This window comes from Sphaerodactylus townsendi, linkage group LG08 (assembly GCF_021028975.2).
Source record: "Sphaerodactylus townsendi isolate TG3544 linkage group LG08, MPM_Stown_v2.3, whole genome shotgun sequence".
Taxonomy (NCBI): Eukaryota; Metazoa; Chordata; class Lepidosauria; order Squamata; family Sphaerodactylidae; genus Sphaerodactylus; species Sphaerodactylus townsendi.
Window position 1 is genome coordinate 53,049,581 of NC_059432.1, and position 27,662 is coordinate 53,077,242.

At 41.7% G+C, this 27,662-nt stretch overlaps 1 protein-coding gene across 1 annotated transcript in view; it reads right to left on the reverse strand.

Annotated features, from left to right (window-relative positions):
* ATRNL1 (attractin like 1) overlaps nt 1–27,662 on the reverse strand; it is a 575,975-nt gene that overhangs the window by 75,671 nt on the left and 472,642 nt on the right. Inside the window, exon 27 of the mRNA XM_048507055.1 lies at nt 15,519–15,633. Coding sequence (XP_048363012.1) covers nt 15,519–15,633 — 115 coding nt within the window. The remainder of the gene's footprint in view (nt 1–15,518; nt 15,634–27,662) is intronic.

Genomic DNA, 27,662 nt, shown 5'->3' on the forward strand with positions numbered 1-27,662 from the left:
TTTTAAAAACAACAACAACACAAGCCTCCTCACCATCTGTCATTTACAAATGTGTGTCTTTTTGCAGTATTGATCACACAAACAAAACCTGCATTTTCTTTCAAAAAGGAAACATGGAATAAGATAGACATAACAGTGAAAACTAGTAGTGACATTTGTTTCCATATTTGTTAATTTGCTTGATTTCCTTAATCCAAAAAGTTGGCAATACAACATGGATGTCCCCAACCAAAAATCATCACTGTATTTATTATTTGGATTTTTGTCGCAGTTAAATCTCTGTGGTAGTTTTCATTTTATAATCTAGTTAAACCAACAAATATGCTTCGTGCACACAGTGATGTCAGTTCGCTCATTACAGTATATTGCTATCATCTTTCATCCAGAGTCATAGTGACCACTGATATTTGTGTACTGCTTCCATTGCACATGGCAGTGCAGGCAAAATATATTATAGGACTTTCTTGGCATACCTGAGCTCCTCCTAATTGACTTAGTTCCTGTCACGCCACTGTTTTACCCCTAGCCTTCTTGGGGACAGACCCTGACAAGTGTGCCAAATTTCTGAAATTACACTGGAACTTTGTGCTGCCAACATACACTTGATGTACGTCTGTTATTATCAGCCTTGGGCAAAAGTACCACTTCCTAGCTTGAAGGATTCGGAGTTCTTAGCAATTGCTTAAACAATTGTTACTGTGATGGTTTCTGTACAGCCCAAGTATAATGGGCTGAGGAAGCTATTTATCCCATTTTAGCAAAGAACTTCACACAGGACTCTTCCCCAAAATGGATTCAGCCTGTTATATTTCCCTCAACCTGGATTTTACAAAAATCACTAAACTAGCAATATTTCTGGGGGAAGTGTTATTAACGTGCTGTGCTGAAACCCACCTGTGTGAGCTTTGGAAGAATGAAGATTGTTTTCTCATAAAGGTCTGCCCTTGTCTCAAAACTGTGACTATTGTACCAGTGTCAGCAGTCATAGCAGCCAGCCCTTAAATTTAGTTGCAGATATATTTCAATTGACAGTGCCGATCAAACAAAAATGATTGGAAATCCAACCAAGAACAATTCTTGATATTTAAACTAAAAAGGAAACTGATAAGACATTAAACATACAAATGTCCAGGATCTGTCCAAAGCATTTCCCACATGATGAACCACAGCTAGTGTTGGATGAATTTTACTTGCTTTGTATTTTTGCTGTCAGATGTTTACTTGCTTTGTACTTTTGCTGTCAGATGTTTCCTTCTGCATTGTGGCACAAAAACTTTGGTAGGATGTAAGAAGTGGCCACAGAAGGCAAGATTTGTTTGCTTTGGGTGCTTCAAGCGGGTCCTAAGCTTCTTACATTACTTACTTTACTCTTAGTCTAAAGAGAAGTGTGAGAAAGGCAGCTACAAAGTCTTAAGTGACTGATGGTGAGACCCTGCTGGAGTGGTCTGAAGCTAAATCTAATGGGGATCTGGATACAGAGATTGCTGCTGGATGCAAAGAGGTTTCCCATACCATCAAGACAAAGAGGATGCAAGATAGGGAGTTGCCAGACGGATCTGTCTCCTTTGCTACCCTTGAGCTGCCTGCTATTATTTTATTTTTATTCTATTATATTTCTATACTGCCTCTCCCCTTTTGGGCTTGAGGGGGTTTCCAACATGATATAAGTATAATAATTTTGGTTGCTATGGTCTTTTGAAGCTTCTCAGTGTGGGAATGGGGCTTCCCATCATCCTGGCCCTTCTTCCTCTAGACAGTCCAGGATTGCCACATCTTTGGTGGTGCTTATCCTTTCTTTCACATTACTCTTCAAATTTCTTTAAACTTCATATGTACAGATCTGCATATGATACACATTTTATATGCATTTCGAACATACTGATATATTTCCGTGTACTTTGGTAATTATATATCCAATGCATCTCTCTCTCTTTGTCTCAAGAATAATCATGACACACAAAAGGAAAAATGCAAAAAGAACGTGCATGCACTTCTGCTTTGCAATGTAAGGAACCGGACAACATATTTTAAGGAGAAATTCTTATTAAGGAGTAATTCAGATACACACAACAGCTCAAAAGCAGGCTTATGGAGGAAGAATGAAGGGAAACAATTTCTCTGCTCCTCAAGGCTGCTCTGAGCTATTGTGGGGGAAAAATCCTCTTCTTTTCTGCAATCCCAGAGAGGCCTTCAGTAGAAAGAGGGAGAAAATAATGACTCTGCCATTAACACTGAAGAAGAGCAGGGTGTATATTTATGATACATCACTCATTCCACCAATTGGGAGTTGTGTTGAAAAAGGGAGAGAAGAGGGGCAAGGAAATTAGAGGTTTTATCCCTTCCTCTGATACTAGCTCTTGCTTTGTGTGCCCTCCCCTGCTAGAACCCATCTCCTTGGTGAACTTTCAGTGATTAGGGGGAAAGGATACAACATCTGCAGTGGCAGGACAAAAAAAGACACATAATGGGAGAAGAATGAAAACCACAGAAAAAAGGAGGAAGGCAGCAAACACAGAGGGTAGAGAAAATAAGGTAAGTAGCCATGGAAGTTCAAAACAAGTGATATGTTGGTGGGACAAAACTTGGGAGGGCCAAGAAGATAAAGGTGAATGAGAGGATGAGCTGAAAGTTCTTCTTTCATCCCATTTCACCATCATTACCATGCCTGTCAAATTTCATGCACATTTTCCTGGTAATTTATAAAGAACAAGTTGGCCACTTCAAAGGCATCTAATCTTGTTAATGGATTGTTCTATATGCCAGCCTGAAAATATGGGCAAGTAAAAATAGCACTGAATCTTGATTAAGCCTGCCTTCAAAAAAAACCTTTCCATTCTTGATAGAAGACCTATTGACTGCACTTTCCTAAATTTGCTAAAACCTGGGTTTTGGAATTATAATATGGTTGGGCCGTGTGAATGTATACACATCATTTAAGGTCACATGAAATGTTCAGAGTGTTCATGAGTTAATCAGAACATTCAATGTTGTCAGGAACAGAAGAGCCATAAGGCCACTTCTACATAGTGTTTTGGGTTTGTCACCTCCAAGAGGGAAAGGCAATTATAAGAACCAACAAATGTTTGTTAGTGTTGTTTTACTAAAAGTTCAGTGAAGTGAGGAACAGCCCTCCATCAAATCTTCATATCTTTAGTTAAGAAGTAACACTGACAGAAACGTCAAAGATTGGCTCTCCATGACTGCCCTTCCCTCCATGGAACCAGTCCACAGAGTCTCTAACACTGTGGTTGATTGGCTGAAAGCTGACACAGCAGAACAACTAGTAGGAAACACACTTCACCTATCCTTCAGCTCTTCACTCAAGCAGCAGAAATTCCATAATGGTGTGAGGAAGTGATGAACCTCCTCTGGTACTACAACATTCTCTAGAGTTCCATTCCACTGAAAGAGTCAACCTCAATGTAGACAAAGCAAGCTTGAGGGAAGAGTTGCAGTTTCTCCTATTGACTAGAGATGATGGTTCGGGAGCTCCGACCCAGCGGTTCGGCCCGAGCTGGGCGAGGCTCGGGTGAGCTCGGGTGCCGTTGGGCCGAGCCAAGGCCCTCCAAACATCAGCAGCTCCGAATCCATGAGGTTTGGAGCAGCGGGTCCCCTGAACTGCAGCTCACCCCAAGCCTGGGAAAAAAATCCTCCCGTGCGCGCAATGAGCCCTGCAAGGGCAGCGTGGAATCCCCGCCGCCCAAAAAGAAAAAATCCTCCCCTGCGTACACGCAGATGAGCCCTGCAAAGCCAGCATGGGATCCCTGCCTTGGCAAAAGAAAAAACCCTTCCGGGTGCACGCAGTTGAGCCCTGCAAAAAAGAAAAAAACCCTCCCAGCCAGCAGTTTTAAAATGTAAACAAACACTCCCAGCCAGCAAGGTTCGGCTGGACACACACACACACGCACACACGCACACACGCCCCTGTGGCGCAAAACTCCAGCACCCCAACCCAAAACAACCCCCCTGCAACCTCCCCAAATTCCCCCAGCAAACTCATTCAAACATTCAAAAAAAACAAGCCGGGGAAAAAGGGAGATGCCAGCTGATCCCACTAGCCGGGGGGCACACACCTGGGTTTTGGAATTATAATATGGTTGGGCCGTGTGAATGTATACACATCATTCAAGGTCACATGAAATGTTCAGAGTGTTCATGAGTTAATCATGAACATGAGTTAATCATGAATACACCCCTGCGGCAACACAACTCCAACACCCCAACCCAAAATAACCCCCCAAAATGACCCTACTCACACACTCGTTGCTGCTGCTGCTGCTTCCCAGTCTGACGACTGAATGATGAATGGATGGAGCAGGCTAGCACAAGGCTGGGCTGCTGCATTGTGTTACTGTGCAAAACTGGGGATGGGGCACGCCTTTTGAGGGCCCATAACTTTGGCCCCCCTGAACCAAACTACACCGAAATTTGGGGGTATCATCAAGACAGTCTCCTGATGATACCCTGCAATTTTGGTGCCAATACACCCCAAAATGCACCCCCTGCCAGCCGAAATGTGAAAACACAACAAAAAAATAAAAATGCATCCAAATTTCTCGGATGTTCCTGCAGGTTCAGATGGATCCGAGCTCAGACAATCCAAGCCCCTCTATCTGAGGCTGGCCCAAATCCGAACTGGGGCCAAATTTTTTGCCCATCTACCAATCCTACTATTGACCTTATTCTGGGCTCTCCTCTTGGCTTGAATCACTTCTCAGAGTCTATCAAGCCACCCATCTCTCTCTTGGTTTTCTGAGCTTCCTTTTAAGGTCTCTACCCTGTAATGGTGTAGACCAGTGGTTCTCAACCTTCCTAATGCCACAACCCCTTAATACAGTTCCTCATGTGTGGTGACCCCCAACTATAAAATTATTTTTGTTGCTACTTCATAACTGTAATGAATATGTGTTTTCCAATGGTCTTAGGCAACCCCTGTGTAAAGGTCATTCGACCCCCAAAGAGGTCGTGACCCACAGTCCGTGTCAGGTTTTGCCTCATAGTTAGAGTTCGGGTGACAATTTATCACTAAATAAATGCTTTTTAAAAACCAAGTTAGGGTTAGAGTTTAGCCAACAGCAGAGGATCGGATTCAGATTAGGGTTGCATTGTGTTCTATGGAGCAGCAATGGCACAGGAGGTTAAGAGCTCATGTATCTAATCTGGAGGAACTGGGTTTGATTCCCAGCTCTGCCGTCTGAGCTGTGGAGGCTTATCTGGAGAATTCAGATTAGCCTGTACACGCCCACACACGCCAACTGGGTGACCTTGGGCTAGTCACAGCATCTTGGAGCTCTCTCAGCCCCACCTATCACACAGGGTGTTTGTTGTGAGGGGGGAGGGCAAGGAGATTGTAAGCCCCTTTGAGTCTCCTTCAGGAGAGAAAGGGGGGATATAAATCCAAACTCCAACTCCTCCTCCTCCTCCTCCTTCTTCTTGTGCATGGACTAGGAGTAGGCCTATGGTCCATGTCAGGTTTTGCCTCATAGAGTTCTGGTGACAATTTATCACTAAATAAACGCTTTTTAAAAACCAGGTTAGGGTTAAGCCAACAGCAGAGGATCGGATTTGGATTAGGGTTGCATTGTGTTCTAGTGCATGGACAAGGAGTAGGCCTATGGTCCATGTCAGGTTTTGCCTCAAAGTTAGGGTTCGGGTGACAATTTATGACTAAAAAATTCTTTTTAAAAACCAAATTAGGGTTAGGGTTAAGCCAACGGCAGGGGATCGGTTTCGGGTTAGGGTTGCATTGTGTACTAGGGTGGTGGTTCTCAACCATCCTAATGCCGCAACCCCTTAATACAGTTCCTCATGTTGTGGTGACCCCCAACCATAAAATTATTTTTGTTGCTACTTCATAATTGTAATGACTATGTGTTTTCCAATGGTCTTAGGCAACCCCTGTGAAAGGGTCGTTCGACCCCCAAAGAGGTTGTGACCCACAGTTTGAGAACCACTGGTGTAGACCCAGAGTTGGTCCCCAACTCATCCCAACAAGTGGCATGAGCTGGTTAGCTCCCTGCGAGGGAGAGCCCTGTCAGTGTCACTGCAAATGGGGAAATCCCCACTTCTCTTCCCGGGGCAATAAAACCCAGCTGGTCTCATAAGAGCCAGCTGGTTTCATTCTCTCCCATTATCAGCTGAGTGGGAGCATCCCATCTTGGAAATGAGATAAGGCTAGGCATCTCTGCCAATCCCATGCTCATTCTACAAGTCCATACTCCTTTGAGGAGCCCCTAATACTGAGTGCATCCCCCATCCCACAAAGTATGCCTTTTTTTTCTTGTGCAGGACATCTGGAAGGACAGAGTTCTAGGAAACCATGTTAAGAGAGGATAGGGAATGTGTTAAGAGACCCTATTGGTGTTTCAACCCAACTGTTGATATTATCAGAAAGTGAAAAATATGCTGACTGTCACATGTAGTTCACATTATGCTTGCTGACAAGGTTATCAAAAGACTTCAGTAACACAGAGAAAACTCCAATTTGATATATCAAAATGCACCACCTTAATTATTTTTAAAGATCTGAAAGCCAGACATGAGTCTCTGTCTCACTTGAAAACAGAACATGCTGCCAATTTTCTAAGAGCAGGAAGCAAGCACTCCAGCAACCCAAGAAACAAACAGAATAGGAGGCTGGAATTTGGGAATTCTGAGCAAGACTTCGATTGGCACAGCAAACGCTGCAGTAATAGTTAGAAGCCTAACTCTGCAATGTGAAGTACAGCTACATCCTTCTAACAGCCTAATCCAGAGCTGATGGGCAAGCAGGGATGGCACTGTTCCAGCATTCCCACAATGCAGAAAGTCCAAAAATGTAAAGGAAAAACACTCATCTCAAAATCCCCCATGGGGTGAATGGAGATATGGTACAAAAATCATGATGTATTTCTGCTGGTGACTTTGCTGGGGCACAAAGGTCGACTGTGCTTTGGAGGCAGACTAAGGTTGGCCCTGCCCCCCAGAAAACCCCTGAGATGCCCCCACCAAGTTGGTGCAGCTAGGGGTGGCATGGGAGTGCCAATGCAAGATCAGGTGCTGTGGCCTGTTGTTGCAAGTTGCCTTAATGGCCAAGCAACAGTGGATTGCACCTCCACCAGGGTAAGTGCCCCAGGGAGGGCATTTCTGCCAGCATAAGCCTATGTCACCTCCAGAATGGGATTTGTGGGTTGGGCTGCAAGACTACTGAAATTGGACTCTGCTTAGGACTGCATGCATGTGAAACTGGAGAAGCCATAGATATTAGGGATTTTTCCCTTCATTTGCTTTAACTGTCCTTGAACTAGGAAAGAGAGATTTATTTTGTATGTGTGTATTACACACACACACACACACACACAGATACACAGAGTTGAAAAATGTTGGCTGCATGTACTAGCTGGTATACAGAACTATATGAACAGTTATTCATAAGGACATAGGCTTTATTTTCCCCTTGTCAATCTAGAATTTTACCGAACTAGCTTTTAAAATATTAATAGCCTAGCCTTGTGATGAAATGGTCAGGATGGTAGCAAACCATACAAAATTTAGCTGAACAGATGTAAGGTTCTACTGGCTTCTCATTTTTGTCTGCCAGTGGGCTTGAAAATATACCTCCAGTGCTGAAATTAACAGCTTGATGTAAGGAAAGGACATGAATATGTACCTAAAACAGCCCAGCAGACAAATAAAACCTGAGGGGTATTGAGAAATGATGTGTTCCGAAGGCAAAATAAAACACTTGTTGCCATGTATTTTGAGTTTTTTACCCTGTCATCAATCTCAAAGATAACCAGTGTAAATAGCGCAGAACAATATACAAAAGACCACCTGTCAAAATATGCTGCACACCACTTTATTCCACAGCATCACTGAAGTTTCATTCATCTCAACTCTCTATTTTGTTAAATGTCTTGTTCATTTAAAAAAAATCAGATCATGACATTATAGAACACAAATGACACACTTAGTAAAGCTTGGAGACCAGATAATCCACGAGCAAATACCCATACACTGGCACCTCCACTTGCCCAGTTGACATAGATTTAGAACATCCCAAAAATTGGTAATGTCAAAACTGTGGAACTTCTTCCCCAGGGAGATTCATCTGCCTTCCTGTGCCATTGCCTTCCAGCAGCAGGTAAAGACCTTTTTGTTTTGTTTAACATTCCCCCAGTAAAATCATATAGATTCTCCTCCCTGTTTGTGTTGTGTTTGTACAACTATATATCTAATTCCCATGTGTGCCCCCAGCCTGTGGATGTTTAAATCTGCAGATGGAAGCACCCTTGCTCCAAACAGATGCTTAGCAAACTTGTGGTACTACCCAAGTTTGCAGACAAATCTGAACTCTAAAATCCTAAACAATAAAGCGCGAAGGAATTGAATGTCGTGACAACAAACCCTCAACCAATGAGGGAGCAGGATTCCATTTTTTAAAAAGTGTTGTCTGGGCCTGGCTGTTTTGGGCCCAGTTGAACTAGAGCAGAGTTTCCCAAAAAATTTTTTCCATGGCCCGATTATTTTAATACCTCTCTTTCGTGACCCACTAAAAATTTTATGGCCTATTTATTAGTAAAAGAAAACACATTTGAACGTCACCCCGCAATGCATCTGCCCGTGCTGGCTTGGCAGGGGTGAACCCAGCCCTGCACCAGGCTTCATCTGCATGTGGCAGAGTCAAAGAGGCTCCCCGGGATGCTGCTTCCACCCTCACCTCCCTTGCGGTACCAGTGCCTGCTGCGAGCTGTGGCTCGGTCCCCGGCCCCTTTCCACGTGGTCGGCTGGCCAGGGAGGAGCCCCGAAGCTGCTGTATCATCCCAGCTGGTCCTGCTTCAGGTGCGTTGTGCCCTCCGAGCAAGGATGTGGGGTGGTTGGCCCCAGCCCTGGACATTAGGTGACCCAGCATTTTGCACTGGGTCACGACCCACCATTTGGAAAATGCTGATCTAGAGAAAGTTGCTAGTAGCTCTGCAGGTCTGGTCATTCAAGAGGAGGATGCTGGCAGCTGCTCCAGGCCAGTTGTGCCACAGGGGGTAGGTGAGGAGAGCAGCAAGGGTAAGGGGATGAAAGGAGTGCCAAGGGTGGGAGGTAGGAAGGGATGCACCCTCTTCACAAGTTTCTTGCAAGTTCCCACTTGTAACAACAGCAATAATATCCCACAGAGCCCCAGAACTTATGGGGAAAGAAGGAAAGAGACAGCTCAAATAGCATGCTTTCAGAAGACTGAAGTGTGCAGCTACAGCCACCTCCTCCCTTTCAGCTTTATTGTAGCTGTTACAATAAGAACCTTCCTATCTATCATGCTACATGCATACATGCTCATGAACAATGGCTGTAGCCTTACCCTGCAGCAATGTTGCACATTGACTAGAGCAACCCACACAGCATGGCTGCAAGGGCTTATAGCAGTAGTAGTCTGACCATCTTTGGCTTCTGCACCCTGGCCTAGCATACAACAGAACACCTGAAGTGGCTTTCCCACATGGGCTGGTCCACATATATTTGCACCTCTGCATATTGCCCTCTGTGCCAGCAAACTAAGGCTAGATTGTGACCACAGTTACATAGCCTATACTTTTGAGAACCTCAGTGTTTTTTATGGTTCAGCAATAAAAGAAGGAAGAATGAGCAATGTGGTAATTTTTTCATCAGAGCCGCTATATTGAGGGCTTGAAAAAATATTAAAATATAGCTCTCTAATACTGAGGGCATTAAACAAAATGAACAAGACAACAGGAATGCAAGGGGCAAAAAGGTAATGTATAAATTATCTTTTAGAAAAGCAAACTGCCAAAAATGCTGCTGAAACTGAAAGAAATGACTAACTCAAGGTCTGGCTATATAGTTGGACTGAAATATTGAAGAGCACAGAAAGAACAATCTAGGAGTGAAATAAATTTTCAGGAATGAAGAGCAGAGAACGGGTCTTTGAAAACAATAAAAAACTGTACAAACTAAACTTTAGGAATAGGGATAGCTGGCAAAGCTTAGAAATCTTCATGTAAAATCCTTATGAGTTGTTCAGACATATAACTTAATGTAGACAGAACAAAAGTAGCAGTGAACCATACCAGTTAATCTGGCTACATCTGAGTAAATATATGCATAATTGCAAATATTACACAAGCATTAATACTGCACCTGTATTGATATTTATCTGGGAAGAAATCAGTGGAATCAATCAGGGTTGCCAACTCCAAAATAAGAAATTCCTGGAGATTTTTTGGGCAGGAAGGAAAGAGTATGAGGAGGGAAGGAAGGGAAGGAAATAGTATGAGGAGGAGAAGTAGTTTACCAAGGATGTGATGCCATGCAGTCTACCCTCTGAAGCTGCCATTTTCTCCAGGAGAACTGATCTCTGTAGTTTGGAGATCTCCTGTAATTCCGGGAGAACACCTGGCCCTGCCTTGAAGTTGGCAACCCTAGGGTTTACTTCTAAACTTTAAAAGCACATTGCGTGTCCAAATGCGTAGAACTGAAAGGTAGGATGGCACTAGAAAGGAGCTTGAGCCAACTTGCTACAGAAACCTTCATTTCAGGCATTAGTCCATATCATCCAAATTATGATATCGCATAAGACCAGGCTGGAGAAAGCATACCACACCAGAGGTGTTTAGTCGGTCACGGAAAATGTTTAGTAAAGCAAATCCAAGTGGTTCATGCAACAGGGCAAAGTAAAAAAATGAGCACATTCTGATCAATAATTACCTCTAAGAACTGAGGAGGAACTTCATCCGGGGCATTTGTGGTTATAAAATTTCTCCAGAAATGTCTAAATAAGCATGAGTGCCCAATAGAAGGCTATGTAAACCTAATGTACGTAATTAGTGTCATCTATTCCTTTCCCCTGGCTTGACTAATCTGTCCCAAATGATGGTGCAGATATGGATGGTATTTGGTGGAAAGCAAAGTATTCACAGAATTTCAACTCTTCACAGTTTTTCTTAGCTGACAACCTAAGGCTCTGGAAGATATTTGTGGCATTAGAACAGCTAAGGCCTGGTGGATACAACTTAGCACTTCCTATGGCAAAATATTCCCCAGACTTCCCCACTTCAGACTGAAGGTGGGGAATATTTGGCCACACATGCACCTGGAGAATTGGGATAGCAGGGAGATGTGCAGAGAGGGAGAACAGGAGTGTGGGACAGCAGGCATGATGAGCAAGCTGGCCTGAAAATTGTGAAGTCATCTGCAGAGTGAAACCATACATCTACACATCCCCCTCCACTGTGAGCCAATGGGTGGGATGTGTATGTCAGTACCTGTTCAAGTGTTTTGGTAGTGAAGGGAAAAACAGTTAAAGGAATGATGTGAATGGATTACTATGACCTTAAGGAGAGGGGCTGAGAAAGGAGTGTGGCAAAGAGAGGAAGGGAATGATGGGTTTGAAAGCATGGACTGGGAAACAGGATGAGAATATTAAGGAGTGCAATAGAGGCTGATGAGGGATAGTGGAAGGAAAGGTGGAGTGGAAAACAGTCTGAGGAAAAGGAAAGGATGCCATATAAAAGAGGGAGAATGATAAGGACGAATGTGGAGGGTGGGCCTATGAGAAAATAAGAGTTACAGGGAATGGAAGTTCATTGGGTAAAGAAATAAGGGAATTGTGTGTGTGTTGGGGGGAAAATGTGAGGGTAATGTGAGGGGGATCAAAGGTTGGGGAGGAGGAGGAAAGAATGAGGAGAAATGCAATGGCAGAACAATTGTGGAGGGTGGAAAGAGAAATGATATGAATGCAGGAAGAATGCAGAGGAAGAAAGAGATACAGAGAGGATGGCAAAGGAATAGCAGAAAAGGACTAAGGAGTGTCAAAGATCACACACACGCACAGAAGTGGAAAAGTAAGAATGATGTGGCTAGAAAGAGTGAACAGGGGAGGAATGGGAATTCAGTCCTATGTGAGTATTTACCACATAGCATTGTTTTCACTTGCTCCCCATCAATTTCACGATGCATGCCCTATACTACCATTGCCCTTCATGCTGAATTCAAGAGGTATGCAAGGAGCAAGCTAGAAATGATCCAACAACTTGATTGCTGGTCTCCATTTGTTAGGAATATCACCCATTTTCTAGTAAACACTGGACTGCCTTCTGTAACCCATTCTATATTTACTCAGTTTCATAATAAGTTATAATCTCCCACATCCTGCAAAGCTATTCAGTTGTGAGTGATGGATTGGCTTTTCCCCACCTTCGAACAATTGCTACACTAGTAAAGTCAATTCCAGATTATAATCAGAAGCAAACATAATTAAATATACAAAGAGAGCCAGATCTAGTTATAGCCAGTCATTTTGTTAATATATCTTAAAACGGATTCCCAGTATGACACAATCTTAGGGTAGTTCCAAAAAGAAGCAACTTAGTTTTCCACATTTCCACATGTCCCGGTATATATGCTCTAAACTTGAATGGGGTAAGGTATTGTCAGGAATGGATTTTGCACACACCTTCTCTGAGCATTAATTTGGGGAAATATTGCCATAACCAGGTCCACATCCCGTTTGAAATAATGGTATCTTTCTCCATTTCTCTTAGTAGGTAGTGGTGTTGTTTTGTTACCATTTCATATAAATTTCATATAAATTACTTTTGAATGATTACTTCAGAACCCATCTGGTGCTGTATTTTCTTTATAATATATACATAGTATGACAAATCTGGAAACACTGAGATGCAGGCAATCTGTGCCCTCCCATAAATTCAGTACACCTTTTAATAGTGTTGTCCTATACTAATTTCCTTTTTCCAGATATATTATGCTTCCTCTAGCTCTAGAGATTTTTTAATTTATCCTTATCCTTGGTTTCTTTATTATAAAATACTGCTGAAAAGATCTACCCATGGTATATGCATAACTTTACTACATGGGCTTCACTTGATTTTATCTGTCCCTTTTCACAGTGCTATATACTATATTTCATGTGCCTCCCATACTAAATTGTTTGAAAGCACTGGCTTGGGAAGTAGCTGAAGCTTTGAGTATTACCACTTTTAGTGGATCAGCTTTCATTGTATTTTCTTTCCATGTGTTTGCAAATGGAGAAGGCCTGATTAGAGATCCAAGGGTTAAAAGCAAGACCGCAAACTCCCCCAGTACATATATCAATCTATCCCCTGCTACAAGTTGATCATCATTTCCTATTTCTACTCAGTCATTTCCCTAGTTTTTTCTCTTCTTTCAGACGGCATCACTAAATATTTCCTATTCCAAATCCTTCAAAACATTCAGTTGGCAGATCTGTGAAACCATGCACACTGAATGAAATACACAAATCTGATTTATAGAAAAATATAATTTACATGAATTATTCTAATTGGAGAGTTTGTTGTTGCAGCACTAACAGTGTGATCCTAAGGAGAGTTACTCCTGTCTAAGCCATTCATTTCAGCGGGCTTAGACTGGAGTAGCTCTAGAGAGGATCGTGTTGTATTTTAAATTCAGAATTCCAGAACTTCTGACTAAATATATACATAGGCAGACAATATTCAACTAATGATGCCTTGGAAGTCTTCCTGCATTGAATTTCTCAACTTATTTTGGTATTCCTTATTACCAGAAATATGCACTGCCATGGCACTCATGATGTTGGAATCTGAGGTTTTTTTGGAGTTGCATTGAAGAGGATAAAACAACATCAAAAAATTGCGGACAGGGAGATAGATTCTATAAAGTGTTCTGGGAGACAATTACTTTATCCCACAGCCTTTGGCTTATTGAGTGCCATGATGGTCTGTGTTGTTCTGAATCCTGTATCTAATATGAAGAGAAGTGTTCAGCCTGTGTTACAGAGGCTGAGAAGGCCAAAAGCAAATTTTAGCAATTTAGATTGGATTGGCAGCTGAGACATTCCCAACAGCAGTATGATCCAGTAACAATAGTTCATAACTTTAGCTATAGTCAGTCATTCCATGCAGTGGGGAGAGGGAGACAGAAAGATAAGAGTTATCTTGAAAATAAGCTCCAGGAAGAAACAGAAGCATCACAATTGCCAACCACCTCTCAACATTGCTGTTGGTCTGTAACGCCAAATTTGCTGTGTGTCATCCAGGCATTATTTAACAAAAGAACTTGTCTCCCTATACCCAGTTATTTGTGCTATGCCATTCTGCTACAGTTTAGAATGTTCAAAATGCCTTTTATTCTATTTTACTTCAGTCTGCCTTGATTTTCTGTGCTATATAGCCAGCGGGGATACAGCATGAACTATGTGGGCTAATCAGTCTGCTGATAGAAAAAGCACTTTAAACTTCACAAGGACTTTCAAGTGTATTCTTTGGTGGATCTGGCTCTACTGTGGCACCACTGCCATCTTCTAAGGTCACTAACCCCCTCTTCCCTCCCATTCCAAGTGTGCCCTTTCACCTCCGGCCTTCCCTTTTCAAGCTTTGAGCCAGCTATACCCTGCTGTTACCAGGGCTTATCAGAGAAAGAGGATCCTCTTCTGGCTGTGCCTGGGACAGTTCCACCCACTTGGCCCTAGCTATGACACCGCTGTTGTGCCACTAGTATCTGTGTGCCTGGTTTTTGTAAAATGGCAGTTTGCTTCAAAGGGGATTAACAATTGAATAGTCAACACAAGGGAAACTCAGTGGGGTGTGCACTGTCAGTTTTACTTTACATTCCTTGGTACAAAGGAATGATTCAATAAGAAATCAATGTTTTTGATGGCTGAGCAAAGAATGCTTATTAATTTAATTAATTTAGAATGAGTGATAAACAATTCTATCTATCTATCCATCTATCCATCTATCCATCTATCTATCAATCAATTAATTATATTTCATAGACTGCTCAGTCCCCAAAGGGCTCTGAGCAGTGTACAGGGCCCATAAACAAGGCTGGTAAAACAATAGATAGAGATATAAACATTAACATTAAAACCCTTAAAAATTTTCCATAGCAGCATCCACATAAAATCTAATTAAAATTACATTATTTATGGCATCCAGTCCCAAGGCTGGGAGGGGACCAGCAGCGCCGAGAATGATGGACTACAGTGCCAGTAATGCTGGAGATGGTACAAACACAATGCAGGGGCATCAGAAGGGGGCAGGCAATCCGCGGTCGGCCTCCCCAAAGGCCTGGTGGAACAACTCCGTTTTGCAGGCCCTGCGGAACTCACCAAGGTCCCGCAGGGCCCTAACCGCTGATGGAAGAATGTTCCACCAGGCAGGGACCAGGGCCATAAAGGCCCTGGCCCGAGTTGAGGCCAGATTCATCATTGAGGGGCAAGGGACCACCAGTAAATTGTCCTCTGCTGAGCACAGAGGCCTATTGGGACATATGGGGTAAGATGGTCACGAAGATATGAGGGCCCCAGGCCGCAAAGGGCCTTAAAGGTCAATACCAACACTTTGAATTTGGACTCCAGTGGATAGCAGGTGACTGAATAATATTATTGATTTCAAAATACTACTGGATTCCCCGTAGTATTTTGTATGAAAATATTGTATCAGGTCTTGTAAAAGTATACCCCTGAAAAATTATGTATATCTATACGTGCTCTTTAAGGGGTTTCTTCTTACCTGACTGACCAGGTGGTGGAACTCCTGATGACCCCCTTGGCAGGCATAAAAACACAGTCAGTACTGCAGCTTTATTTCCTGAGCAAGGCTCAATAGCAATTGGTTTAGGAGAGCCCTGAAATAAAAGAAAAAATCAATATTATTATGTGATGTGATATTTTCAGTTGCTGTTTTTTGTTTCTTATCTAAGAGCTACGTCCACATACAGAAACACACTATCATGGGTTTTCTGAAGAATGCACCTTGTTTAAAGAATGCCCCTCTCAATGCTTAGCCTTAAAGATAGTTTTCATCAACAACTTGCACTTTCTAATTAAAATAGCAGAAAAGACCTCCAATAAAATATATAGTAGGCATTTCAGCAAATGTATTCAGATTTAAATATGAATTATTGAAACATTCAAATCAGCAGTGTGATTGTTCAGCACTACTATTACTCATGGGATTAGTATCACTCAGTAGTTTGCAAAGAAAATATAGCACAAACAATATTGTGTTACATTTTATAAAACAGCTGTGATTGTGCTTTTTCTTCAACTAAAGTCAAAGGGAATTTAACACTGAAGATGAAAGGTGTTGGATCCCCTTCCCCCTTGAAATCTAATACACACATACAAAGTCTCTCTATTTAAAAATAAAATGCTGCTAAAAATCACTGCCAGCCCAAGCCAGAGCTGGTATGTGGGCAGAAGCAGCACCGTTCCACCACTGCCCCCCCACCCGGTCCAAGGGGCTTTCCTGTGATGCAAGAATGCCCAAAAGTTTAAAACATCTTACCTTTAACTCTCCCATAGGAGGAGGCAGAGATATACCACAAAAGTTGCAGCATATGTCCAAGCCCCAAGTGTCTGCTGGTGCAAGAGGCTAAACCGGCAGTGGAAGCTACTAAGGTCAGCTCCACCCCCGGGAATGCCACTGCCACACAGACACAGCTCAGGGCAGTGGAGAAACACTGGTGGAGAGCTAGGTGCCTTGGCTAGGCATCCCATGGCTCTGCCGGACTAAGCCAGTGCCGCATCCAGAGGGGGATTCAGCACTGTCTCTGGATTGGGCTGTACCAGATATAAACCAACACTTTGGTGTTTTGACCAATATTCAACTCTATGCTCACACTACTGCCTTACCGAGTGCAAAAAGTATGGCATTCCATTTCCATGGGGATAACACATGAAATAACTGTTTTTATTCCAGTTCAACTAAATTACGTTGAACATACAGGATTGCATCCATGGTCTCTGGTGTCATCTCATGTATCACTTGTCAGCATGGGCTCATGTCTGCTATCATAATATCTATCATAGCCCAAGTCCAAACATGGCAAAACTGGGATAGTTTTCTTCTGAATTTAAGAACACCATCATAACAAGCTGTGGACCCAAGAGGAATCATGGGGCCATTGGGAAATATCTCCCTCACACAAACACATTAAACTAATGAATTTACCATAAACTATGTCAAATCATTGGTCTACCAAAATCAGTGTTGTCTACTCTATCAGAGGTCTTTCACATTATCTGCTACCTAATGCTTTTTTTAAAAAATGGAAGTTCTCAGGGATTTGAGAGTGAGATTTCTCTTCTTACTTTTAACTATTTGCCTGGCATAGCATTCTGCCCCTTCAGAAGATTTTCCAGTCCTTGTCATACTTTTTTTTAACAAAATCTTTTAATTTTTTCTTAATTTAAAAAGTTATGTTTCTCATACCTAAAGAACCAATGTACGTTATGCTGCTTTCATGACCTCCATAGCAGACATCTGCTTTACAGCTGGATATAATGATAAAGGATAACAAATCTGGTGATATCTACATAGCCAATCTTCGGGGTAAAACCTAGCCTTGTTGACATCAATTAAAATCCTACTGGCTGTATTAAACCAATAATGTAATATATTACTACCTTTCTTTCTCATGTAGTTTCTGTTTTTTACACATATACACTGTTAATGGTTACAAAGTATTATGTTAATTTCACCGAATAGCCTCTTGTTCTAGTATCATCAGGAAGACAGAATAATGTCTATCTACTATTTCTGTACCGTTCACATTTTTATTGTGCACCCTTTAATAGAAAAAAAATACTGCAATCCCAATTTCTTTTCTGCACTAGCCCAGCACTGTAATGTCAATTTTGACACTGACTACAACTGCACACTGTAAGCCAAATGCAGTCACTCCACCCGCCCCCCATTGAGACAGCAAGCCTAAATAGTCTGCTCTGAAGAAACTCCCCATTTTATTCAATCAGCCTTGAGGAACTGCTCTTTGGGTTCCAACCTCAGAAACAGCCATTTTATTTTTCTCCTCTAAGCTTTCTTATTTTAGGTTATTCCAGTCTCTGCTTGTCAACCATGCTGCCTTCCTCTTGGACTTGGTTGTACCGTTCCTAATCTTTGGTATAGTTTGTATTTTGTAATGGGGTTAACACTTCAAGCCCAGTGACATGCATGTACCCATTGTGATCCTAGGCAGAGGTCTGTGTAGTTGTATCATTAAAGTGCCTAGTGTGTTTTGCAGCTTTTACAAATAATAAACCATCTCATGCTATTCAGAGTGTCAGCAAAGCAATAAATAAACACATGAATAAAAGGTGTTACATTCCACAACTCATGGAAGTCAACGGTACTGTTCATATTGATACAAGCTAATTTGCAGTACATACACAGAAGTGGGGCTGAGAGCACTGTAGTTTAGTAGCAGGGCTATGAGGACTAGTAATGTTCTTAGAAGGTCCTTTAGAAGGCAGCATTTCAGAAAGATGCTTTAATGAAGGGAATAGGATTGTAGACTATATGTACCAACTGTTCCTGTATGTATTATCCCATTATGTAATTTCTGCGTTGGTAACATGTCGTGTTAATACTTATGCTTTATTTCAGATTTCTTCTTGCAGTCCAGTTCCTATTATATTACTTATTGAATGTCCCATGCTGTTGATTCTATTGACTTTGTGCAATCCACCATGAGAAAGGTGACCTATAAATAGTATGCATGCATGCATGCATGTATAAATAGGCATCTAGTAACATTTTGGGGACTGGACATAGAGATTTTGTGAGTCTAGTATTGTTTCATGTTGTACATAATATATTAGTAATTAATATTAATGTTTTGTTATCTGTGAGGAGTCCTACTGAGGAGATAAACAGAATATAAATGATACGAGCCCCTCGGGGGATGGCGGTATATAAGTGGAACAAACAAACAAACAAACAAATAAATACAGACAAATAAACAAATATACTCTCTACTCCCTAGGTGTGTGTGTATGTCTGTCTCTGTGTGTGTGTGTGTGTTAGGGCTGGCAACTCTGGATTGAGAAATTCCTGAAAATTAGGGGCAAAACCTGGGGAGAACAATTTGAGGAAGGGAAGGAGCTCAGCAGGAACAGGATGCCACAGAGTCCACCCTCTAAAGCTGCCATTTTCTCAAGGGCAATTGTAGTTTGGAGAATAGATTTTGCTGGTCTCAAGGGCTGGTCCAGCCAGGCTGTATGATAAGGTATATTCATGTCATTCCAGAAATCAAGTAGAATTTTTATGACTTGTATGTATGTAAAAGTATTATGGGGTGACAAAATGTTTTGCTTGAACACTTAGAATGGTAGAAAAGCCCTTGTAGTACAGAATGATAATATTTGCATCTATTGAACAGCAGTTCTGCTGTGGTGGGAGAATCCAAATTAAATTAATATGAAGTGTTCTACATGGATCTGAAGACTATTCAGTGCCTGTAGTGAGTGTAAACATAGCAATGAAACTGCTGATTGGCATAAGCTAGAGAGACACATCTTAGCATTTTAACAGAATGGCAGAATTTGCCAGAACATCTCCAGGTACAATTCAAATTGTCAGTTCTAACCATTAAAACCATACATGGCCTTGAAGCAGGGAATTTAAAAGACCATCTATTCTTTTTAAAAAAATAATAATAATGGAAAAGCCTACAAACAAAGAGAAAGGGACAGAGAGAAAGCATAGAAAATACATTTAACAAAAGGGTTCCGAATTTCATCTATACTAAGTATTAATATGCTTAAGGAATCACTACTTGCTAATTACCTAATAAAATTAACTCTTAATTATTATTACTAATAAGCTTCACATTTTCCCATTATATCTTTTTTCTTAATCTTCTATTCCTTCAATCCATAAATGATCAACTCAAAAATATCATCAATCAATTCACAAATTATCTCCAATCCACAAATTATCAAGGCAAAAAGAGAAGCCCCCGGTTTCATTGGTACATTAGTATTTCAGATCTTTTGAACTGTTGACTGTATTTATATCCATTTTTTTAGCTTTGTTACAAGTCCACCATGATGATCACATTTCCAAAATGCATTCAAAACATTTTTGTACAACTTTGACAATTTCTCTGGTGACATGTATGTAGAAATTCTCCTTCAGAAATTCTCCTCCAAGATGTAGAAATTCTCCTTCAGACTGGTACTTGATGTAAAATTAAGCCCCTTTGACCACATATTTTCCTATAGTTCAATTTGTATATTATGCCCAAAATTAATGGCCTATTATCATATTCTTTTACACGTTCTCCTTTTCTTTCAAATCTATGTGAATTTGACTGCAACTAAGATCCTCTGCAAAGGTCCTGCCTTGTGTACATTCATCTTCAGGATGAGGGTGGGTGGTGATTGAAGATAGGGCGTCCATTGTGGAATTCCCTCCTCCATTGTGGTGCCTCCATTGTGGTGCCTCCATTGTGGAATTCCCTCCTCAAAGCAGTTAAGTTTTACACACCTGGAAAAATCAAATCTATTCTCTCAGGCATTTTTAAATTTCTGATTTCTCTCCTTCCCATCTTTTCAAGGGCTACATTTTATTCTTTTGGTTCTGGTTTCTTTGTAAAGGCAACTGATGTATTTTAGATCCTTACTATTTTTATCTTACTATTTGTCGTTGTTTACTGTACATTGTTTTTATTTTTATGCTACTGTTCAGACATTTTTGGTATTTTACTGAGGTATGTTTATTGAAGTTGTGAGCTACTTCAATTGATCTTCATGGACAATGAAGGTTATAAATAGTTTAAACAACAAGCAGCCCAATCCAGGGGAGAGATTCCCTTCTGGGGTTGGCGCAGCCCAGTGCAGGTGTCCACCCTGCTGGCACAGGGGGCTAATGCACCGGGGTACTTAACCTGGCAATCAGGCACCTTGCACCTCAATGGCATCCAGTCCAGAAGCTGCCTCCATTGGCCAGGCCTGCTGGCACAAAAAGCTGCACTGGCATGGCTGGGGGCATTTTGGGGGCCTGCTGGAGGATAGGGACGACCTTAGATGGCGTCCTGACCTTACCTTAGATAGCAACCTTACCTGGCTGGGCCCCCTACACCTATGGGGCTGCTGGTGGAGATACACCATGTTTTTCATGGCTTATCTCAATTCCCCTCTGTGGGGAATTCTCAGGGCTTTAAAAAAACTATTTTGTGCTTCCCGTACTACAAGAGCTCTCAGGATCATCCTGTAAACAACATATGGGTTGTGAATCTTTGCCATGATCCAGAGATATGGATATAAAAGTTCTGACAGAGGCACAAATATTCCCAATCTAAAACTTGGGTTTATGTTGGTCAGCTGAAGAACCAAATGCACATGACTATTCTGTTGTGTTATGAGAGACGCATCCATGATAGAGGAGTCAATTTAGTGCAGTGGTTAGTGTCAGCCTAGGATCTGGGAGACCCAGGCCTGAATCCCTGTTCTGCCATAGAAGCTTGCTGGGTGTCGTTGGGAATGTCACACACTCTCAGCCTAGCTCACTTCACAGGGGTGTTGTGAAGATAAAATGGAGGACAGGAAAATGATGTGAGCCTCTTTGGTTCCCCATTTTGGGAGAAAGGTAGGTATAAATGAGGCAGGTCAATAAATACATTTCTTATGGCTCTTTCAATCAGAGTGAATACATTTTTGTGGTTTGCTTTTAAAAAGATGTCTGTGAGGGTCATGTGGGACAGTCAAAATAAGATGTAGAAATATATAACGTTTGTGAAGCAAACAGAAGAAACTGAGTACAGTATATTCGCAGTGCTTAAAAAAGTACTTACAAAGTTACAATTAGTCATGTTTCCATATTTTGCATATGGTAAATCATGCATTTCTCTTTTCAGATTCTACCCTTCAGCTGTATATTGAAGATATTTCCAAAACACATGATTTCAAAATTATTTATTTCACTGTCTTATGCATAAATATTTAGAAAGCAATTCTGTCTTGTACCAAGACAAAAAGGGAAATATTTTGATTTCTAGTTCAAAGCCATTAAATGCTCCCATTTACATGCAAAACGATATATAAAGTGACTTGAGGATATAACAAGAAATGATATCTTGCCATATTAAATATGCTGAAAAACTAATCTGCAGTATGGAAATAAAACTTCCTTTCCTCTGAATAAGCAATTATTTATTTCTCTTTAACTAACACATAGGAAATAGCATTTATAACTGTACAATGGGGTATATTTACTAATTTAAGAGCAATAAATTATATTTTTTCCATTCGCCTTATGCAGGCAACTTCTGAAGGATCACCTATGAGTTTATCTGAACATGAGAATTGAAATAATGTGAATCTTTAAACATACTTTTTACATGGAGATTCACTAGCCCTGCTCACATTTTACAGGAAACACACATACATGCTGTCTGAACTCGTCATTGACTGTAATAAATTGATGATGATGATACATGCATAAGCCTGTTTGTAAGAAAGAAATAACATGCATTCACTCTGTGAATGGAATCCAGACATCAGTACGTGGCAAATGTGGGGTTTGTATCACATGTTCTATTGCACATGCACTGATTGTAAAAGGAGACTTACTCAACATACATACAAAGAACCATCAAATGTACTCTGCAGAGAATGTACGCATGTTCACTGTAACTTGTGAACAGGGATACTCTCATAAAGATAATGAACAACAGAAAAACAACAGAAAAAACAGCAAAGCAGAACTGGCCTGCAACCAGGCACTACTTACAGCTGACGCCCACCCCCCACCATAGGAATAGCAGATCAACTAATTACAAGCATCTTTCATGAATGTCTGAATGTCTATGTTAGAATTCAGCTTATTTATTTATACAAAAGCAATGTTTTGGTGGGTGTATGGTGAGACAATGCTGCTTAGGAACTGTAGTGTGCTGGTGGGCAAGCAGAACATGCTGTCTGAGCACATATGTGACATTCCCAGTTTCCTGACCCTTGTCTGGCTAATGAATTCTTGTTGCCAGTTTGGAGGAGGGCTGTCTTAGCAAGTTTTCAATGTTCTTAAAATAACGGCTAATAGACTTGTTATTCAGGAAGAATGTTCCCCTCACCCCTCAACATGGCAATGTGAAGCCTCCTTCCCCCACCGTTCAGTCCTGTTGCATTTACTGTTATAAGGATCATATTTTCATAAGGCATATGCTCCTTAGTAGCATAGGCAGCTGTCCTGTGCTTCATCATTAGATCATTAGATCACGCAAGAGCTAGGCCATATTGTCCTATAAATTATAGTCCCATTTAAACCAATTCCAGCTCTTAGGAAGAAAAGGATAGTATTTCATCTAGAGGTTGAGTGAGACCACATAAGAGGTTAAAATAAATAATTTTGTCATGTGCCAGCAGCAGTTACTGGGCTGCCTGTTCTGAAGAATATGAGCATTAAGAGAGACATTTGCCTCAAATAATCTAATTAATAACAAAAAGGCCTTTACTGGCATATATAGTCTAATTAATTGTCACCACTAGCAAAGTTCGAAAATAAGGCTACCAAAATCATAACAGAATAGTAAATCTATGGAACATTCCTAATCACTGTGTGTTCATCCAGCCACTGGAAGAACCTCTTCTGCCAGAGGAAGACTCCTTACACTGGGGAAAATCCTATTTTTTAGCATAAAATTTCTGCAGGATGAAAAACCAACAATGAGTATTAAACAAGCAATGCAATGAGTACTAAACCATTTTTTGTGAACATCCCAAAGCCAAAATAGTTCTAAAGCAACATTCCTTGAATACTTCCAGTCCACCAACCTAGGATGAAACCACTTCAAATATCACCCCGTTCTACAGAGCTCAGACAACATAGAAACAATTTTGGGCAGCATTCTTCCTACTACTAGAAGGTATGGAATAGCCATTCATGGTTGATATATCAGCTGAAAGCATTATGATCTGATCTCACACAAGAAATACAATCTTTCTGGATAAGTGATTCAAAGTATTATCAGAGAACATCTGTTCTAAACAGAAATTTAGAGTTAAGTTCAATTGGTGCCACAATTTATCTACCTTTCCCTCCAAGATGACATGGATATTTTTTCCTCCAAGATGACACGGATATTTTTCCTCTTCACCAGTATATCCTGACAACTACCCTGTGATGCAAACTAGGCTAAGAGTGATTGGCAAGCTTCATCACCTGAGCTGCATCTCAGATCTTCACAGTTCTAGTCAGACCCTTTAACCAATACACCACAGCTGACTGCTGTTATCCAATCAGGATACAGTGAATAGTGAAACAGATGACAGGTTTGTTTTTGTGCTTTATATCATATATTTCCCAGCTGGAAATGTGGGAGGTAAAATTCCTCACACTAATTTGGGCTGATGGGATGCCTCTGCATTTATTTATTTTATTTAAAATATTTGTATGTTTGCATCACACTACCCTGTGATGCAAACTAGGCTAAGAGTGATTGGCAAGCTTCATCACCTGAGCTGCATCTCAGATCTTCACAGTTCTAGTCAGACCCTTTAACCAATACACCACAGCTGACTGTCAATCAGGACAGTGAATAGTGAAACAGATGACAGGTTTGTTTTTGTGCTTTATATCATATATTTCCCAGCTGGAAATGTGGGAGGTAAAATTCCTCACACTAATTTGGGCTGATGGGATGCCTCTGCATTTATTTATTTTATTTAAAATATTTGTATGCCACCTTTTCTGCCAAAAGTCTGGACCCAAGATGGGTAATAACAATACAAAAGCAGTTAGATTTTTAAAAATCAACACTAAAAAAGCAAATATAAAATAGACTAAAACCAAATTAAAACACCAATTTAAAAACATCTGATGCCTCAGAAACAAAGAAAAGTAAAAAAAGCAATTTGTAGAGTTCTCTTGGATAGCCAGCATGGTATAGTGGTATAGTAGTTAAGAGTGGTGAACTCTAATCTGGAGAACCAGGTTTGAATCCTCACTCCTCCACATTAACCTTGCCGGGTGACCTTGGGCTAGTCACAGTTCTCACAGAACTCTCTCAACTCCACCTCCCTCACAAGGTGCCTGTTGTGGGGAGAGGAAGAGAAGGACACTCTGAGGCTTGTAAGCCATTTTGAGGCTTATTCTGTACAGGCAAACCAGGTTCATGTAACCTGTTTCAGTTGCCTGTACAGGGGCCAACCAGGATCGCAGGAATCCCAGTGGCAGGAGGTGGCACATTTCACACAGGAAATGCTGTGTTTCCAAGATCCCCCGCACTGAGAATCCACCCCTGAAAATCTCCCCCACCAAAGAATCCCCCCTCCCGAGAATCCCACCCACCTATCGGCAAGGCAAAGTGGCCACCTACTTAAGAATCCACTCTAATGGCAGCTGCCTAGTTCACACAGGCAAGCAGGAAGCATTTGAAACCTGTGTTAAGAAGAGTTTTGAGTTTGGATTTATATCTCCCCTTTCTCTCCTGCAGGAGACTCAAAGGAGCTTACAATCTCCTTGCCCGTCCCCTCTCACAACAAACACCCTGTGAGGTGGGCGGGGCTGAGAGAGCTCAGAAGAGCTGTGACTAGCCCAAGGTCACCCAGCTGGCGTGTGTGGGAGTGTACAGGCTAATCTGAATTCCCCAGATAAGCCTCCACAGCTCAGGCGGCAGAGCTGGGAATCAAACCCGGTTCCTCCAGATTAGATACACGAGCTCTTAACCTCCTACACCACTGCTGCTCCTTAAAGGGGAAAAGTTGGTAATTTAGCAACTTTAATTTAACCCAGGTTCTGGTAAATAGAACAGATTAGAAGCGTTTGGTGACTGTTGCATGAATCTGGACCTGGCCCACCCACCCTGGGAGGGGGAGGGGGAGGGGGAGGGGAGGGGAGTGAGGGGTGGCATGCAAGGGAAGGGGAAGGAGTGAGGGGTGGCATGCAAGGGAGGGAAGGGGAGCAGGCCCAGCATCTGGACATGGCCATCCCACCCTAGAGGAGGGAGGGGTGGCATGCAAGGGAGGGGAGACAGTGGGAGGGGAGCTTCCTCCTCCAATGTGTTCTGTTTGGCCAGTGCAGAATCAGCCTGAGACTCCTTAAGGTAGAGAAAAGTGGGGTATTAAAAACAACTCTTCTTCTATGTGCCTTTTATTTTTGAAAGTCACAAATATTTAATACTTTAAATCATTGCCACTGTAAAATTTCAACAAATTTGAAAGATCATTACTGTTTATGTTTGCTGCTGATAAATTTCATTAAAAAACAAAACACATCTTGACTCAAATTGTGCTAATTATTTTTTTCTGACTCTCCCTTCCCCAATCAAATGCATCAGGCATTTTCTGTTTTTGCCTGAGAAAATGTTTTATAGCATGTTAAAGCTGGGGAAGCAGAAGTGCAATCTTGGTGTATATCATTTCCAATTTTTGTTGCAGGAGACCCAGGCAGCATAGAGCAAATGATAATAATTCAGATACCCTTAGGTTTGTCAGTTGTTTAAAGATAAATACATAATCATGAATCAAAGTTATTTCGGTGTGACATGACACGTTCTTTGAAATGTACACTTTATCATGCACTTTCCACAGCTTTTGGGGGACAGATAAGGCACATGTTTGTTTGCCCAAAGCACTTAGCAACTGTGATTTATTTATTGGAATTGTCACGTTTTGGATGGAAGGAAATGGCTGTTACGCTGTGCCAAAAAAGCAGCCAAAGATAGTCAGACAGTTAATAAGTTGTTTGGAGTAGATAATATAAAGAGGGATCTTATTAACTGGCTTTTCTTTTTACCTTTCCCTTTGTTCAACTAAACGCAACTGAAATTGATGTATGAAAAGTCTACAAAAAGGTTAAACATATAGGAGATGCTCCAGCCAAAATTAAATAAGTTCCGGTCCCTCTAATTTCAGTGGAAGAGTTAAGCAGACGCCTAGCTTCTTCTCAGTGGAATCAACAAAACTGAAGTGTGACTATCTTTAATCAGTCATTGTCCACAGTATCTTCAACACAAAAACAAATGATCTTCCTCCTCAAAAAGCCAATATAAGGCCCTTTCCGCATGGGCGTAATACAGTGACCCAGGGACGGCGTTTGGGCTGCTGTTTGAACAGGAGGCGCTGCTGCATCACAGCAGCACCATCCTGGCCGCCCGGGAGCAGCATGAAGCCGCCCCTGTTAACCTCGCTGATCAAACGAGGTTTTTCCAAAGCACCGTCTTCCCGTCGGCGCGGTGTGAACAGCACCAGCAGGAAGACACTGCTTTCCCCCTCCCCTCCACTCACCGTCCCATCCAGCGTTGCTCTGGAGGGCTGCACAGCCCCACCCATGCTGCCCTCTGACCCCTGGAGGTCGGAGGGCAGCGTGGGCAGGTCCCTGCAGCCCTCCAGAGCGACGCTGGATGGGATGGTGAGTGGAGGGGGGCAACTGGCGGTGGCTCCATATGGAGCCACCTCTCTGGCTGAGGGGAAAGTTGGGGCCACTCGTACGCTAGCGTGTGAACGGTCCCCGAGCCTCCACCGGCATGATTCATGCCCGTGTGTGGAAAGGGCCCCTGTCACAGTGAGCAATTTTTGTATCCTGTCCTAGTTCACATAAATTTCCAAAGATTTTCCATGATTTACACCTGCAGTTTTCAGAATTACACATATCAGTCATTTTCTTAAAGTGTTTTGGGATTTTTTTTGGAAGAGAGACTTTAAGATAGTTTGGTAGCAAATTAGTATTCAGAACTATAATATATTATTGCCCCACCCCTGCTCCTCAATATAACCCTGGGACCATGCTTAAGTTCCATTATTTTATCATTTAAACTTGATACTAACTCTTTCAGATTCTGAATTCAAACCTTTGGCTACCATAAACCCAGTTATAGCATTCAAGTACCACTTAATAAGTTTGATGCAGATCCTTCTTATACCTTATTCAACT